Below are 19525 nucleotides of genomic sequence, written 5' to 3'. Positions count from 1 at the left end.
GTTCGACTATTGGACAGAGTCTCCTCTTCAGAACCCTGGCATAGACCTCTCCAGAAAGGCTAAGGATTGTGAGTCACTATAATTGAAACAAACCCTATAGACCCCTTTTTTTGTTTTTTTTAAATATGGACCACTGGACAACATTGAGGTTGAATGTTGCGTGGAGATCTGGGGCAATGCATTCAATGCCAGTTCAAATGCATTGCCCCAGATCTCCACACAGCATTCAACCCCAACCTTGTCCAATGACTCCAACAGCCAAATCTCATCCACCCTTGCAGACTTACTGCTATGAAGGTTTGCCATAATAACCTCAGGCCCTGGGATGCACTGGCCTCCTATCCAGGGTGGATCCCCACCTCATACCCAGTGTTCCAAGGATATGCTCCAGATCCACCGTGACCCTGACCAGGATAAAGCAGTTACTGGAAATGAGAGAGAGAGTGACTGATAGTAACCTCAGCCAAAGAGATGGACTCCAAAACACCAGAGATTTCTGCCAGTTCCTCATGAAGAGAGGGCATGTCCACTAGGCAGTTCCACAGTGATTCCTCCTTCCCTTAACAATCTAGCCCTTTGGTTTGTCTGGTAAATTGGTTTTAATAAATCCTGAAACCCTGCTCTTGCATCTGTCTCTCTACTTCATGTCCTATTTATTTCACTCCAAGATAGTCCCAATTACTTTTATGAAAAAACAAGCAGAACATGAGTCTTAAAACAGGTAGCTAACATTTACTAATCAAGCTGATTTCAAATGATTCCTGTCACTTATGCACACCATATTTTCATATTTGTTATTCATTATAACTAGATCCTGATGATCTAAAGAGGCCACAGTCCATCATGAGTAAAAAAAAAACATGTAACTGTTTTCTTTCCTTAACAGCTTTAGTCAATTAAACTATAAACCCTTCATTGTGTGCGCTGTATCGCTGTCGCTATCTATTCACCTTGACTGTGACACTGAAAGCGTTCCTTGTGCTGCATAGACGTAAAAGATAAGATCCAAATGGGTCCAGTAGAGGAGTGAAATTATATGTATATACATTCAATTCCCTTCAATGTGTAATCCTTCATGACCTTGAGCTGAACCACTCCCATAGAATTATTGGTGAATCTTCTAGGTTTAACTTTATATGCTGAAAAATGCTTCTTCTTTCTCTTTGCTAAAATATTTTTGATAAAACACTTCATGTGATTTGCATTGGAAAGAGTAAGGTACCATAAAATATTGACACAAGCTGATGTAGATAATATTATTTTTATATCAAACAAACTAGCCATGATTACAGTTAATGAATCAGAGTTACAGGACACACATTAATAATAAAAAAAAGTTTCCTTCTAGTTGTGTTTTTTTGTTGTTTAACCACACCTGTTTCCGTATCTTGGCCTCTTCATAAGAGATATCAGCTGCTTTGCAGTGAGATCATTTCGATTTGTTAAGCTACACTCACACTTTTTCGTCTCAGAATATTTCACTTCCACATCCAACACTGACTTTGTGTTTCTTACAGATGGAGGTCTTCATGATGCGGTACGCATGGGCGGCTCTCTGCATCGCCGTGTTAGTGCTGTCAGGTAAGAAATCTTTTTAGGGTGAAGCTCATGCTCTGTCTGTGGTAAATGCTACTCTAAGTTGTTATGCCTGTAGTTTAAAGTAATATTAGATGGCGTAATGACTCCTGAATGTTCAGACAGCTGGGAATCATGTTAGCATATGTGCAATACAGAGTCTCAAATAATAGGAACAGAGAACAAATAATGAATTAATGAATTAAGTTTTCTTCAAGTTGAAGCATTAGATATTTTAATGACCAGTTCTTTGGTTTTATTTTACATACAGTTTGGAAAATTTTTCTATTATGCATTCTTTTTTTAGGAATAGTGCAGAATCTTGAATACTGAATATTCAAAATATTAAACATTTACTTTCATTGTTTTAATTTTTAAATTTTCTGTTTATTTCCAGTTTTATATTTTAAAAAATCCCAAATTTTCAATGTGGTCACAGACCTTTGGACCCTACTGTATATCTGTTGGGGTGTTTGTTGAGTTAAAAAACAAGCCTGTGATTGGAGACTGAAATTACTTTTGTGGTACAATATCATGTTTTAATCCATTTACACATTTACACATAAACATGCACATTTGAGGATTGTGTAAAAATGCAATTTGCCATTTATTGGTATCTTCACCATTCACATTTATTTAATAGACCTGTTTGTGATGTTGGTCATAGTCACTAAGGAATATTTCATATTTGCAGTGTTTGTGACTGTCCACAGACAAACCTATAAAACCAACCTGATCTCATGATTCATTGGAATTGTGATAGATGAAAGCAAAAAAAACCCAAAAAACTTTGGATTTAATGTGAATTATTTAGTTCAGTATTAGACACTAGATGATAGCAGGTGTAGCTGCTATGGTTTAAACTAAATTATTATTAAAATAAATTTAAAAAAATAGTATTTAAAAAAGCAAAAGTTATTCCCTTGTAATTCTTTGTCCCACTGCAGGCTCTGCTGAAGGTGCAAGTTTGGTGACGTCAAAAGCAGCGAACACGGAACCGTCCTTCACGTATGACTTCACCATGGACATCACCAACCGCATCTACAATGATTCTCTCCTCAACACTAAATCTCAAGACTATAATTTGATGTATGAGGAAGTTAGCTGTGCGGTGAGCGATTTACCTTGTTAACGTCTTACAGGAAAAATAAATAACTTTATTCATTATGAGATTTGTCATGTCTAAAGAGCAAATCCAAGACATGCACATCATACTCTATCTAAGCTCAGTCTTTATCATATTTCAATGTCTCATGTGGCAATTACTGAATATCAAAATGGATTTGATATTCACTCAATAATTTCAATATTTCCAGTGTTGGTCTTATCACAGGTTGTTGCTATCAGCCTGTAATTTGACAGCAATGTAAAGGAAACATTCCCCAAATCTTTTCTGACAATTCTGTCAATTTGCATTTTCTAGATTTCAAAAAATCTGCATAAAATTCTAAATTCATGACTGAGTTCAGATTCGTCACTCAGTGAGAGTTCAAAATTAAAGAAACAACTGAAGGAAATCCAAATATGGACTTTTTTTAGACAAATTCACCAGTGAGACAATGTAAGAAGTAAAAAAAAGCTAGAAATGTCAGCTAGGTCATTGAGATATGTCTGGTTATTGTAAGTCAAAATGTATCAATCTGCCTTGACTTAGTATTATAGGAAAAGAAAGATTTAAGAATCTCTAAACGTGAACTTGTTCTTTCTTCCCAGCTCTACTCTGTCTACGGCTGCCCCACTTGTGACACACACACATTGTACCGAGGTGTAACAGCCATGACCTTCAGGTATGACCTTAAATAACAGTTTACTTCCTCATCAAGCATCAGGTTTTATTCTATAAGTACACAAATCTGAATGGTTTATTTCACCCTGACCAGGATAAAAAACAGTTACTGAAAGTGAGAAAGAGAATGAGTGAACGTTTCCAACAAACAAGAACATTTCCAACATTTGAAACTCTGAGATCAGCCCTAAAGTGGCTTCTGATGTGGTTCTTTCTCAGTACAGCAGTGATGCTGCTCTAAGTGTATCAGGTGTAGCAGTGTTGATGAGCTTTTGGACATACTGTACATATTTGAGTAGTAGTTAACTAGTTAGCTTGAGCACCAGTCAGTGGTTTTTGACTTGTGAACATTTTAAACAAAAGTCCATCTGAATCGAACCTTGTAGCATGTACACAGTGTCGCTATTATAAGTTAAAAATTCTACTGAAATTCTAACTAACAGTTTAAACTCAAAACTGTAACACAAGACACCATTAATCTGATATGTTAAGAAGACTATTTTGAAACTGAACGTTGTCATTGTTATCCATTGTCATTGTTCAAGATAAAAATGAACCAAAATCCGAGGATCCTACCAGTGAATGAACTGATTCCAAGATCCCATGATTTTATTGTTGCTGTTGTCTTATATTCATGAACATGGATAATGAATATTGATAATGATAATGATACACAGCAAAAAAAAGGTAAGGATGCTTTTAGTATTGGGTGTTGTTTAGCTACATCATTGATAGATTTAAACACATCCCTTAAAACAACAGGTAGATGGTGTGAATGAAAACGATCTGTGCTCAAGTTACTACATTAGCTTACATAAGCATGCAAAGGTTAGAAGTTTATATGGCGAATTCACAAATGAATCAGCTCTTTGTATCTGAGTTGTACGTGGGGAGTCAAGTCACCGCAGTGATACACTTTCCTGTAGATTATAAATTGCCCTCCTAATTATTATCTCTTTGATCCCATGTCTAGTAACGAGACTGGATCTGTGGTTGTTCAGGCCAACCTCATGTTCCTCACAAGACAAACCAATTCTGTGGTGATCAAATATCTATTTCTGCAGGCCATCAATGGCAGCAATGAAATAAACGGGCTTAAAATCAACCCTGAATTCACACAGGGTAAGCATGAGTGCTGGGCTTCAAAATATAGCTTTCATTATCATAATAAAAATACTAACACTAATTTCTCTATACAGTCATAACAGGATCAGCTCATGTGCCAAGTGTCTCCAGCACTTCCAATCCAACCACTCCAACCACCCCTACTTCAACTATTCGTCTAACCACTTATCCTTGTGAAACCTTTATTTCAACCAATCATCCTTTCTATTACATATTTATGTGTGAACCCACTACTACTCCTACTCCTACCACTCGCCCAGCCGGTACTTCTACCACTCCCACTACTATTCCCACCACGCGCCCAACCAATACTCCTACCATTCCCCCAAAAGCAGATTCACTGACATGGTAGAGGCATCCTACTGGGTGTTGTATCAATGGTGTTGTTAGTGTGTTTAAATGCTGGGTACAATTACTGGCCCCTTTATTAGACACACCTAACCTCTCAATCATCCTTGTAGCCAAAAATCTATAACCTTAAATAACACTTGGGTTCTGCATGCAGCAACAATATCTATTCTAAAATGACACCAACTTTTGTTCTTTCAGAATGAATACCTTTTAGTGGGCAAAAGAATGGCTCCACCTTGGATAAGTTTTTTTTAATCTGAACTTTCCCCAGGCCAACTAGGACTGGTTCTATGACGGCATTTGCCATGACACAGACTAACTCAGACCTGCATGGCTTTCTTCCCCTCACCTGTTAACCTTCTATTGCACACTGTTGCCTCAGGGTAACAAACCCATTTTTCATTTTGTAAAGACATTATAGAATACGTATTAATTGGCAGTAAAAGTGTTATTAATTAAGAAGTGGCTTGAAATCAACCAATAAACAGCTTTTATTGGTCAAAATACTTCCTGGAGCCCATTTTAAAGTCTTCTTCTTTGGCATTGTGCACCATGTGGATGATACACACTTTTGCTCTGGAGAACTGCCCTCAGAATGTTCTTGATTTTCTCACCCATCAAAAATTAGATTCACATTTGTTAGTTAGTGAACTTCTTTTCTAAACATTTAAAATCAAATGAAATATTTGTGTTATCAGGAATTGCATAAATGTGTAAAATTATTAGAGTATTTGCCTTTTTCAGTATCTATTTTATATGATTCTCTCTCGTGACAGTGTACAGTATATTACTCCTAATGTACAGGTTCCAACCCAGGTCATGCCTGGCGTACTCTAGTAATATGCATTTTAGTGTTGTCCCTGCTCTGACACACCCACTTCCACTGTAAACTAGCTGACTAGTTGACTAGTTTAAGCTGGTTTAGGAGCAGGAAAATACTAAAATGTGTAGAACAGCTGGTACTCCAAGACCAGGATTGGGAACCAATACATTAATGTCACCCTTTTTTACTCAGAAAATGAAAACCTCATAGCACTGCAGAAACAAAAGAGTGGAAAAAAGAGCTCTTTCACTAGAGCACACTTAGGATGAGCTAAGATTTTATGATGAGGCAGCAGTTAAGTTGGAGGAGTTTGAGATTGAAAATGACAGAGAGGAAACCAGTGAGGAGGCCAGTGAGTAGCCAATGTTGCAGTCACAGAATTAGATAAAAACCACTGAGACAAACAAATTGCTCACTGAAATCAAGTATGACAATACATGAAAATCCCAAGAGGGCTACAGATTTGACCTGGAAATGTTTGACATGACAAAACAGACCATTTGCCCTTGTAGGTGGAAATCCGAGGCAGATGCAAGTATCCTGTATCCAAGAATATATATATATATATATATATATATATATATATATATATATATATATATATGTATAAAGATATATATAATATAAACTTAATAATAAGTTTATTTTATGCCAGAAAAGTAAATCAAACATTTTTAAAACATTTCTTTCATAATGTGTGCAATAGGGGGCTAAATTACATTTATGCCACTCTTTCAGGCATTGGTAAAGGTTGTGAGGAAATCTGCACTCCACCACATCAACCAGTGACACCTTTTTTAGAGAGTAAAAGATTCTGATTCAGATTATAATCTGACAAAATTATTATCTCTCTGGTTCCATGTCTAGTAACAAGTCTGGATCTGTGGTTGTTGAGACCACCATCATATTCTACTCAGGCGATTTCCCTTCCATCGTGATTAAATACCTATTTCTGCAGGCCATCAATAGCAGAAATGAAATAAACGGCCTGATTATCAACCCTGAATTCACACAGGGTAAGAAAAAATATTGACTTATCTAAAGTGCAAAATATAACATAACAACCATAATGAAAAATACTAACACTAACCTCTTCACACAGTCATACGGGGATCAACTTCTGCACCGATGAGCACTGCCCATCCAACCATTACTCTTACCACTACTCCTCCAAATACTCCTACATGTATTCCAAACACTATAACTCCAATTACTCCTAAAACTACTAGTTTGATGACCCACTACCCCTACCATTCACAGAACCACTACCCCTACCATTCACAGAACCACTACCCCTACCATTCACAGAACCAATACCCCTACCACTTGATGAACCACTACCCCTACCATTCACAGAACCAATACCCCTACCATTTGATGACCCACTACCCCTACCATTCACAGAACCACTACCCCTACCATTCACAGAACCAATACCCCTACCACTTGATGAACCACTACCCCTACCATTCACAGAACCAATACCCCTACCATTTGATGACCCACTACCCCTACCATTCACAGAACCACTACCCCTACCATTTGATGACCCACTACCCCTACCATTCACAGAACCACTACCCCTACCATTCACAGAACCACTACCCCTACCATTCATAGAACCACTACCCCTACCACTCGCTGAACCACTACCCCTACCACTTGATGAACCACTACCCCTACCACTCGCTGAACCACTACCCCTACCATTCACAGAACCACTACCCCTACCACTCTTCCGCAATTCCTATCCTACCACTATTCCAACCACTACTCTTCCAGATACTCCTACCACAACTATTCCATCTAATTCTCCAAGTATTCCAATCACTACTCCTCCAATTACTCTTACCATTGCTTCTATAATTGGATATACACCTACTTCATCCAACACTATTCCAATTACTCCAACCACTGCTCTTCCAATTACTTCTTCCACCACTCCAACCTCTACTCCTGTAACTGCCAATGCAACTATTTCAACCATTACTCCTCCAGATACACCTACCAATACTCCCACAACTACTCCTACAACTATTACATCCACTATTCCTACAATTTCTTCTACCCCACTCGCCCAACCACTCCCCGACCCACTGCCTGCACCAGTCCCTGAACCATTACCCTTACCACTTGATGAACCACTACCACTACTCCTACCACATGCTGAATAGCAGTGACACTGACATGGCAGTGGCATCTTAGTGGTTGTTGTGTCAGTGGTGCTGTTTAAACACTGGGTACAATTACTGGCCTCTTTATTAGACACATCTAACCTGTAATATTCTTTGTAGCCATACACTTTATCTAACTAAAACTTCTGTTCTCCATGCAGCAACAACTATCTATTCTTACCACAAATTAATGTCAATGGCAGAAAAGAAATAAAAAGAATGGAAATCAAAAAGCCTGAACCCACATAGGTTAAGAATAAATACTTTCTTATCTATAGTGTAAATTATAACATAAATAGTCATACTGAAAAATACTAACACTGAGCTCTTCTCAGAGTCATACCAGGAACATCTCTATTCTCTATTCCTCTCTCTATCTTCCTAACTCCTATCTCAATTCCTACCCCTTATCCATTACTTTGTATACTCTTTCTTTCAGTCACTAGTCCTATACTTCAGATAATTAATCATCATGTCTTAGCATACGACTACTCCAATCACTACTCCTACCACCACTCCTACAACTACTTCTACTACCACTCCTACTCTGCCAACCACTACTCCAAGCTAAGGTGTAAAATTTATTTTAATCACTACTCCTACTACTACTTCTACAACCCATCCAGTCTATTAAGTCTATTAAGTCAGGATGGAACCATTCTTTTGATGACTCTCCTACCATTACTAAAACCACTAATTCAAATTAATTAAAAAAAAAAACAGATTTCATGTAAAATTAGACATATGATATTACATTCACAATAAAATACATAAAAATTAAACCCTCAAAAGGCTTTGTTAAGATCTGTCTTTAAAGAGCAACTCCTCTTTATTCACACATCCTGTCTTCAAATAACATCTGCATCACCAGCCGTTAGCTTAATCCTTTAGAAGGAGGGAATCCACTGAAGAGGCTCCACGTTATTTGTTTGTCAGTGTTATAAGCAGTGAAAAGAGACAGGACACAAGTGTGTAAACTTACGATGTGCTTGATTAAGGATAATCATAGTCAGAGATCCAAGTGGGTGTCAGAGCACAGGCAGACAGCAACAAACCATAATCCATAATCGTTAGTTTAAAACCAAGAAATAATGCACACAGAACCAGAACTAGAAAACAAAGCTTTGATTTAATGCTAGAAATGCATGATAAGGCTTTGATGATAAGGATAAACTAATAAAGGACTAAACACAGAAAAGGTGCACACAATGGGTAACAGGCCAATGACAGGAGAGGGGTGGATACAGGATTAAAACAGAAACAAAAGCCCAATGTAAACATAGTCGAAATGATATTTAAAAATCTCCACTGTTTTCTCCAGTCTCTCATTAATAGCCTGCCTGTAAACCTCCCACCACTACCTCACCTCTAAAATACAAGACATTTACAAAGTCTGGTAAACCATCATGTTTGGTCACATATACCAGCGGAAAGATGCGTTTTTACAGCTTGGGAATAAAATAGACATCTTAATGCGGCACACATGCCTAAGACCACACATTTGTAAAATACACTAGTAACAGAACATCACTGTTGGTTTTGTCAGAAATTATTACAATTCTGATAATACAATTTTTCATGAGTTGCTCTTTAACAAACTTTTAACATCAGTCATTGCTCTTCTGTCCTATATGTTTATGAGAACCTATGTTTTAAACTTGCCTTCACAATATTATAACATACTTCCCCTATTCAGTATCCCTCAGAAGAGCAAATCTATGTATAAGGTTTCTTTTCTTTATTTCTGTTTTCTTACCATTACTGTCATTGTCACTTAATCATTAGAGGAATGGATGCAAACTTCTGTAGAGCTGATTTATCTACATTGTCTTAATGCCTGTTGTAAACAGCAAAAACAAATAAAATGGAATTAAACAAGTATGATAAGTTCCTTACAGCATGTGTGTGTGTGTTTGCATAATTGTTCAGAGTGCAGAGTCCAATCCAAACATAAGAGCTGTGAAAACATGATCCAATTCCAAACATAGAGCTGTCAAAAGTAGGCTCAGATCCAAACATAGAGCTGTAAAAGCAGGATCCAATCAAAATATAGAGCCGTTAAAGCAAAAGCCAATCCAGTTACAGAGCTGTTCAAGCAGGATCCAATCTAAAACATAGAGCTGTCAAAAGTAGGGTCAAATCCAAACATAGAGCTGTAAAAGCAGGATCCAATCAAAATATAGAGCCGTTAAAGCAAAAGCCAAACCAGTTACAGAGCTGTTCAAGCAGGATCCAATCTAAAAAGTAGAGCTGTCAAAAGTAGGGTCAAATCCAAACATAGAGCTGTAAAAGCAGAATCCAATCAAAATGTAGAGCTGTTAAAGCAAAAGCCAATCAAGTTACAGAGCTGTTCAAGCAGGATCCAATCTAAATATTGCTCTGATAAAGGAGAATCCTATCTTAGGATAGAACTGTTAAAGCAGTATCCAATCCTGAGAGGTTAACTGGGAAGAACAGGTTTAACATAAAAGCAAACCACATTGCAAGTGAGAGCACACTTAATCTATAAATAAAATCAAATCTAACTCACACACAGCTGAGACTCTTTCAATCATTATGGAACCATATACAACACACATTATATTTAAAAAATAATGGATTACTTCTCTGCCCCTCTGTTTAGTAACAAAGATGGATCTGTGCTCGTAATGGGGACTCTTGCGTTCAACTCGAGCCAAACTAACGCTGTAGTCCTCAAAGGCCTTTTTGAGCATGCCCTTGCTGGTGGTACTGAAATAAATGGCCTTCAATTCAACCCTGAATTCCCAATTGGTAAGCAATGCTGATTTAATATAATCTAAGTGCAAAATATAATCTGTATTATCACAATGAAAATACTAATGCTAATTTCTCCATATAGTTGTTTCAAGATCATCTCCAGGACACCACAACGCCGCATCTCCATCCTTTCATCAAAGTCCCATCACATCGTTTCTCCGCTATAGCTTTTCATTTGGCCTGCTCTTTCTCCTTAGCTATTCTTTTTGATCCTGCCACTATGGGTTGCATAATCTATTGTCATAAAGGTGTATAAACATAATCAAGTCTAAACAAGGGATATCATTAACATTGCTATTCTTCTATATATAATCAATTCACAAAATGAATACTTTTGGGTGAAATGGATTTTTAAAACAGGGCATCTTGCTTATTTAAGAAGTTTCAAAATTGTTTCAGAGATTAATAATAAATACATGGTGAAGTACTTGGAAATGAGATGTTTAAATGTTTGGGGTTAAGCCTTGTGAGCATGAAATGTTACATTTGGCTGTAAAGTTGTTATACTAACTTCAATAATTGTTTATCACAGATATTGGAGGTGTGACTATTTATCACACCTATTGGAGTCACTTTTTTATGACTGAATTTAAGTGCAGTGTTGTGCACATTTTCAGACTCAGCTGCTTAAATAGGAACCTCTAATTTTGGGAAAGTTCCTTCTATTCAGAATCAGGTTATGCATGTGCTTAAGCTGATTTTCAGAGCAGCCCATTCCACTATTGTTATACTCTATGAAGGGAGCATATATAGCAAATAGAAGCCAATTGGGGTTTGCTCTATGTGTTGAGGGAGGGAATTCAATTTAAAAAATATGTGTAAAGATTATTTAAAAATTGCATCATTTTATGTGGATGCCAAGCTGCCCATGAAAGCTTTTTAAGGAAGTCGATAGCCCTCTAATCTCTATCTCCTAACTGATTTGCTTACAGTGTTTATTGTAATCAGCACGAGACTAATAAAATGGAATTGAACAAGCATGATAAGCTGTGTTTGCATCATTGTACCATCTACTGTGTTCAACTCATTAAAGACAATCTGCAGGGTAGTGCACAAATACAGAGGATCAAATGCAAAATCCTCGAATCAAACGCATATCTTTCACACCTCACGTCCTTTCCCCTTCAGTGAATTGGTTTTTCCACCAGGTGAATTTTTTGGTGTTTGCTCTGACTGCTGCTTTAGCTGAGAAAACTGAAAAGAGTCATTTTCAGATGGTACCCCTATCACCATAGCAAGAGGTCAAAAGTCATAATTGCTATGGTTAAACAGCACATTATAGGAGACTGAGCCTAGAGGAAACACATTTGGCAAATGCCAAGGGAGAGTTTGTGCTAGTTTGTTTAGACAAACTTAAATTACTACTGAGAGCTTATATTAACAAAGATGTGTAAAAGACAGAGATTGTTGGAGCTTTTCCTCAGAGAGTAGTAAAACCCGGGTATCTGGATTGTATAGAGGCAAACACTGCCATGCAGCCAGAGGAGAGGAGCGGTTCTGATTAAGCACAAGAGATTTAAGTTAAAGTACACTTTGCTAAATTGCATTAAAGATTTCTCAAGATATTTACATGACTAATCCAATCTAAAGTTAAATTACAAAATTGTTCAAATATGATTATGCCCATCTACCGAAACTGAAAAGTGGTAGGTGCATTTTTGAGTCCAAAAGGTATAACAGTGTACTGAAGAAAAATCAGGTGTAACAAAAGCATCCATTTTGAAATCACTGGGAGTCAGAGTTATATGGCAAGACCATTTACATATAAGTATAACAAGGTTCTTAATTTCAGTTAATTAAATTTATGTCTCATATCACTCGTGTAAAGTTCATTTTGTGGTTTCTTAACACCTTGGATTCAAATGAATCAAATAACCTAATATTATTGCTGGTATCTGGTAGGCTTGTGACAAATTTACAGTTGTCAAATTGTGTCCCCAAAACAAGCAGGTGTCCTCTTGCTTTAGAATTGATAAGTTATCAACGTTACTACCTCCTTAGATATGTTTATATTTTGTTAAAATTATACACTACATGGCCAAAAGTATGTGGACACCTGACCATCTCACCCGTATGTGGTTCTTCCCCAAACTGTTGCCACAAAGTTGGAAGCACACAATTGTACAGAATGTCCTTGTATGCTGTATGATTACAATTTCTCTTCACTGGAACTAAGAGACTAAACCTGTTCCAGCATGACAATGCCCCTGTGCACAAAGCGAGCTCCATGAAGACATGGTGTGTGAAGGTTGAAGTGGAAGAACTCGAGTGTACTGCACAGAGCCCTGACCTCAACCCCACTGAACACCTTTGGGATGAACTGGAACACCGACTGTGCACATACAGTATACATGAAAAGGTCAGAGGGTTTTGGATTTAATATATGGCTAAATGCTTTTTACTTCAATACACATGTAGTCTGAGGGTTTAAAATTGGGGCACAATCCTAGGTGGACATGTGCAAGCTGTTTCTAACAGCTGCTTTAATACTGGAGAGCCACCAGCTTCCTGGAAAAAGCTGAAATTTGACGAGATGGAGAATATGGCATTATTTTTACTTGATTGGTAAGTGACTATGTTGATTAAATGAGTGGGCGGAGCTAGACACCTTACATGACATACTCCACTTTATAAGACAAGTATAGCAAACAGCTTTCTAAAACATCTTTGGGTTATGTGGGTCTGTTTATTCTACAGCTATTCAGAAATTATATACTGTGTGTGTGTGTGTGTGTGTGTGTGCTACAAGGTCACTCTACTTTCTGATGACTTGTTTTCTCCACCTGCCCTTCAGAATGCAACAATGTAATGTGCAGTATTCTCCCCTCAGCAATGGAGGAGTGTGTGTGTGTGCGTGTGTGTGAGCAGGCACTAGACTACGTGCCCATATACATGTTCTGTAGATAACATAGAACCACAACATTCCTCAGTAATGTGTTATGGGAAAATACAAGAATAAGACAAGAGTACAATGTATGTGTGTGTGTGTATGTGTGTGTGTGTGTGTGTGTATGTGTGCATTTCAGTACACACAGATTTCAGTATCTCAATCTCCTTCTTCAGTGACCTTCTGAAGAGCTCAAACACTTGTGAGCTGTAGGGAAATGGTGCAAACTCCTCACCGCACACCTCAAGGTTAGATTAACACCACAAATGCAAAGCATCATGGGAAAAACAAAACTATAGTGCGAAGCATATAACCTTTTCAGGGGAAAAAAATGTAACTGTTTCCTGGTATAAAAAGGTCATAATGATCAAGATAAAACTGCTTCAGGGACTGAGGTCATTTCTCCTGTTTTTTTATGCATTAAGAAAATTCTAGTGGTATTCATACTTTTTTAAAATTATTTTTACATTTAAACAGGGATTTCTACCACCTCTTCATTACTTATTCTTTGTTTTTACATTTACAGATATTATTTGTTGGATGTTTTCAATTTATATTAACATACAATATAAGGGAGAATTTTTGTGAAAAATGTATTTTCATATCCTTAAACTTACTATATCCAGACCTATAATTATTAAATTCAATAATAACAATTAACACATTTTTGGCTTTGTTAAACTATGTGCAAGACCATTATTATTATTATTATTATTATTATTACTATTATTATTATTATTATAACTGCAGTTATCATTTATGTTTGTACTTGCCTGTGATATTTTCTAACAAATTTAGTTTGTTCTGTTTCCCAAAAGGTAAACAAACTAGTAGATTAATTTAAACTGCTACAAACCTGACCAGGCAGGTACTAACGATGAATGAATGAACCTGTAAATACACTGCGCAGGTTCATGTTAATGAACACTGTGTGTTTATGTTGTACTGCATTGTAGTGTGAGCTTCATGCAGCACTTTTGTTCACAAGATCCCAGTCCCAATGCACATCTCTGTCTCTCTCCCTCTCTCTCTCTCTCTCTTTTTAATCCACCTCCATTTTTGGGGGCCATCACATTTTTGTCTTTTCCTGCATTTTGTTGTTTTTGGCACCTTATCATGACTCTTACACTGATGTCTTTTGCACTCAGTGTTATTAGTTAATATGTTGTATGTGTAACTCTGTTGTGTGCATCAATGTCTTTCGCTGCTCTGTCCATCTGTCTATCTGTCTATCTACAGAGTGTCCCAAAAGTCTTCATACATAGGGGAAATTATCACTTTATAGCAAAATGTAACTTTATTAACAAAACCTCCTCTACATGATTGCCATTTCTTTGTAAACCCACACAGAGTCCTCTCTCCCACTCATGATGAATTTGTGTTCACACAACTGGTGTTATGAGTGTAATCGCATGTCCATCTCAACCTTGTGACAGCTTCCCAATCCAGCCATGAGAATGATTTCAATACGTTCTTCTTTTGTCAAAGGCATTCTTAAAGGCTAGCTGAAAAAAATATAATATAAACTAAGTATTTTATAAATTTGGGAGACATTTTGCTAAAAGGTCTTAATTTCCCCTATGTATGGAGACTTTTGTGACACCCTCGTATTCATCTATCTGCTTAAATCGTTTAGTTTTACATGTTGCATTCCAGACAATAGTGAGGTTGTGTGCACCATCCTGAACATCCACCTTTCTCTATCCACCTCTAGTAACAAAATGGATAGACAGAGGTTATATGAGAAGGAAAGGAGGAAACACATGCACATCTATAGTTAACTTTTCTGTGTGTGCCTCCTATGCATATCTGTGTTTGTGTCTCTGTAGAACACATAATCTGTTCAGTCCAAATAATGGATGCACACTCTGGCAGCATCTCTATACTGAATGAATTACTCCCCCTGCTGGATGGTTTAATTACCTCACAGTGCATGATGGAGCTTTAAAACTTCTCCCCAAAACCAAACAGTATTTATTGTTCTATGTTTTTAACAAAACAGATCATTTATTATTAAAAGAAATCATGATTATAATTACAGTGCCACGAAAAAGTATTTGCCCCCTTCCTGAGTTCCTTCATTTTTGCATATTTGTCACACTTGAATAATTGTTTCATATCTTTAAACAAAATTGAAGACAAAGACAACCTGAGTAAACACAAAATCAGTGTATTATTTCATTCACTGTAGTAAAAAAAAAAAAGGCTATCCGAAACCAACTGGCCTTGTGTGACAAAGTAATCGCACCCTTAGTTACTCAGATACAAATACACTCCCTGCTTCAGCGGAAATTAAACAGTAAAAACTTGAAACGTGATCAAACATTGCCATGTATATATATATATATATATATATATATATATATATATATATATATATATATATATATATATATATATATATTACACTCCTGAACAAAATCTTAAGACCAGGGAAAATATTACAAGTATTCACACTTCGCATTGGTGGATTGTAACCAGGTTGTAAGTACTTCTTCAAAATGCCAAAAGAAGAAACAAGAGCAAGAGACAAAAAAATAGAGAGTAGGCAATTTATTGAAAACTGCATTTAAACTCAAACAGGCTGGTCATCAGCTGATCAAAGGTTTAAGACCATAGCCTTTAAAAGTTAAAATCTGTGCAAAAATATGGCTTTAACATCATTGTCCTTCAGACAGTCACACTGTCATGATCTCCTGATGGCAAAAACAAAAAGGCTTTCTGTTTTTGAACATGGCAGGATTGTTGATCTGCACAAGCAAGGGCTCTCGCCACGTGCCATTGCTGCCGAGGTTGGACGCAGTAAGACAGTCATTTTAAATTTCTTAAAAGATCCTGAGAGTTATGGGACAAAAAAAATCAAGTGGTTGACCCAAAAAAATTTCACCTGCACTGAGCCGGAGGATCCAACAGGCTGTCCGTGAAGACACAGGCCGATCCTCAACCCAAATTAAGGCCCTTACTGATGCTGACTGCAGCCCAATAACCATAAGACGACATCTGCGAGAGAAGGGCTTAAAGAACAAAAAACATCTTTGAAAGCCACGTCTCCTCCCACACCACAAACTTGCCCATTTGGAATTTGCAAGGGAGCACCAAACATGCAATATTGAAAGATGGAGGAAAGTCTTATTCTCGGATGAGAAAAAATTTAACCTGGATGGTCATGATGACTTCCAACGATACTGGCATGACAAGGAGATCCCACTGGAGATGTTTTCTACGTGGCACAGTGGAGGAGGCTCCATCATGATCTGGGGTGCTTTTTCCTTCAATGGGAAAATGGAGCTTCAGGTTGTGCAGGGGCGTCAAACGGCGGCTGGCTATGTGGACATGTTGCAGCAGGCATCCCTCTTGACTGAGGGCCCTCGTCTGTGTGGTAATGACTGGGTCTTTCAACAGGACAACGCTGCAGTTCACAATGCCTGCCTGACGAAGGACTTCTTCCAGGACAATAACGTTGCACTTCTGGACCATCCTGCGTGTTCCCCTGATCTAAATCCCCTTGAAAATGTTTGGGGATGGATGGCAAGGGAAGTTTACAAAAACGGACATCAGTTCCAGACTGTGGATGTCCTTCGTGAATCTTCACCACATGGAGCAACGTTCCCACCAGCCTCCTGGAAACAGTTGCATAAATATATAATATATATATATATATATATATGTATAATAAGTGCAAAATGGGATTTATGTCATTTTTAGGTATTTTTAGGTATTTTATTGCTGCTGTTTACATTTATTAGCAGCTTTGTTCGTTATTTATTTAAGGATATGCCAGAACGCAATGCATTTTGGGACATTCTTTTTTGCCATAATGCCATTGAATGGGTTTGAGACAATAAGCTGTAAAATCGTAGTTTTTTTTTTTTTTTTTTTGTAATGTTATTGAATGAGTCTGAAAGAATAAACTGTGAATCATGCTGATGAAGAGATGATGAAGTGTTACATGTAAGCTCTGTAATGTGAGGGTAGAAATAATGAAGTCATCCAGCAGGTGGAGTAATTTACTGCAGTAGCAGAGCTGTTCTGTTCTGTCCAGCTCCTTCAGTTGAGCTGAAGCTCTAATCTCTAATCTCTTTTTAAATAAAGGGGATGGGATGATATCAGGGTATGATGGAATAATGTGATATGACAATCTTAAACAATGATGTACTTTAAGTGCATTTATGAATTAAAACTCTGCCTCAGTTTAGTGTCTGGTTATTCTAATTGATTTCGCATATCTCAGTTTGTATTAGTGTTTAAAATGGAAACATATACACTTAATTTTAAAAAAAAAAAGTTTATTTAATGTCCAGTTTGAAAAGTCCACACAGGAAGTGATGTCATCATGTATGACCAGTTAAAGCAGGTTTTCAATTTACATTTGTGGTATTTTTTTTTCTTTTTTTTTTTTTTTAAATCGTTCATCTTCAGTAAACGCTTTATCCTGATCAGGGTTGCAGTGGATGTGGAGCCTATCCTGGGAATTCTGGGTGTGACATGGGAATACACAATTTCCATACCAGGGCACTACACACTCACACACACACACACACTCATGCACACTTCGGGGTGATTTATTTCAGCCAATCCACCTACCTGCATGTTTTTCACAGAAAAGCAGAGAATCCAGAAGAAAAAACCCAACATGAATACGAGGAGAACATGCACAGAAACTCGAGAGTAACTCAAGCTCAGGATCGAATCGTGGCCCTGGAGGTGTGATGCACTACTGCGCCATACTTTGTAGTTTTTATAACAGCAAAATGTTAGAGAATGTACAGTAAATGTAATACTAATTAAAATACATGACACAAAATGACCTTGTACAGAAAACACAGAAAAGGAGGATATGTATTGCGCATGCTGGACAACACTTTCTGTTTAACGGACATGACAATGCTACACAATACGAATGTCACAACGTATTATGAAACAAAATTGCATGCTGAGGAGATGACAAGACTAAAAAAGCAACGTATGAATATGCATTTAAACTGCAACATTATTTTTCCAGCAAAAAAAAAAAAAAAAAAAAAAAAAAGAAAACCTACTGAATTCATATAATAAACAGAAAATGAAGGAATATGCATAAACATCATGTGCTAATGCACGAAGCATCAGGAGGAATGGTCAGAAATGACCTTTGACCCCAGAATCTTCCCGTACACTAAATCTGGTTTATCATTTATTACCCGTTCATTTCAGGAAGAAAAATGTGCATCTGTGCTTCCTGAAATATATCAGTTTTTCTCCTATAATGATTCACATGATTGAACAATACTGACCTTGAGGTTTGAGGAGAAGTGTACACCATCTCAACACACTTTCCCCTTCAAACAGCATTTGTGTGTGTGTGTGTGTTTGAGCCTGTATGAAGGTGATGGAAAAATACGTTGTGTAACACTGAAGGGCAGGTGGAGAAAAGTAGATCATGACACAGGAGCAAATAAGAGAAACACACACACACACACATTTGCATGTATATGGCTTCATGACGTCACAAATTTTCCCTGCATTGTGTGTGTGTGCGTGTGTGTGGATACACGACTACTTCCAGCCTGAGCTCACACTGATCCAATGAACACTGTTTAAAATTTCTCACTCACAGCATTTCACCAGAACAGTATTTACTGTATAGCTTTAACCCTGGATCATAAGAATCAGGTTTATGATTTCATTTTATTGATAGTCACAGTCACACAGGATTAGCTCTAGATACACAAGTATAAGAAGCTGCGCACCTAGTTGTGACCTTTGACCCTGAACGCTGGTACATAAACGTAATATTTGTTATCATACACTGCAAAGATTTTTAAATTTCACTTCCATTTTAAACATCTGATGTTAGAAAAGTAATACAGGATGCTATTCAGTACTTTTATTATTCTTTTTGTATGTACCTCCTCGATTCTGATTGGCCAGAAGCTGTTGATTCATTTTCCATAACAGCAGCTGTGACATTAGTGCAGGTTTATATTAATGCACTCGTTCTAATATATTAACGTTTCTATAGTAACAACATTCACGGGGACTTCTAT

The 19525-nt window shown here is 37.2% G+C and overlaps 1 protein-coding gene across 2 annotated transcripts; it reads left to right on the top strand.

Moving 5' to 3' along the window:
- The first annotated feature begins 1452 nt into the window (after positions 1-1452).
- si:dkeyp-92c9.4 (uncharacterized) lies at positions 1453-11580 on the top strand. 2 transcript variants are annotated; one of them, XM_053231472.1, is made up of 5 exons: positions 1453-1581; positions 2523-2686; positions 3289-3362; positions 10458-10606; positions 10695-11580. In XM_053231472.1, exons 1-5 carry the CDS (start codon positions 1518-1520, stop codon positions 10820-10822), a joined length of 579 nt encoding a protein of 192 aa, XP_053087447.1. In that variant the 5' UTR covers positions 1453-1517; the 3' UTR covers positions 10823-11580. The 2 variants fall into 2 exon arrangements, with proteins under 2 accessions (XP_053087447.1, XP_053087448.1); XM_053231473.1 differs by lacking the exons at positions 10458-10606; positions 10695-11580 and adding an exon at positions 6528-6846.
- The last annotated feature ends 7945 nt before the right edge of the window (positions 11581-19525 follow it).

Source organism: Pangasianodon hypophthalmus, chromosome 29 (genome assembly GCF_027358585.1).
Source record: "Pangasianodon hypophthalmus isolate fPanHyp1 chromosome 29, fPanHyp1.pri, whole genome shotgun sequence".
Classification (NCBI taxonomy): Eukaryota; Metazoa; Chordata; class Actinopteri; order Siluriformes; family Pangasiidae; genus Pangasianodon; species Pangasianodon hypophthalmus.
The sequence above is the reverse complement of the archived record's forward strand: the minus strand, read 5'-3'. Positions and strand labels throughout refer to the sequence as shown.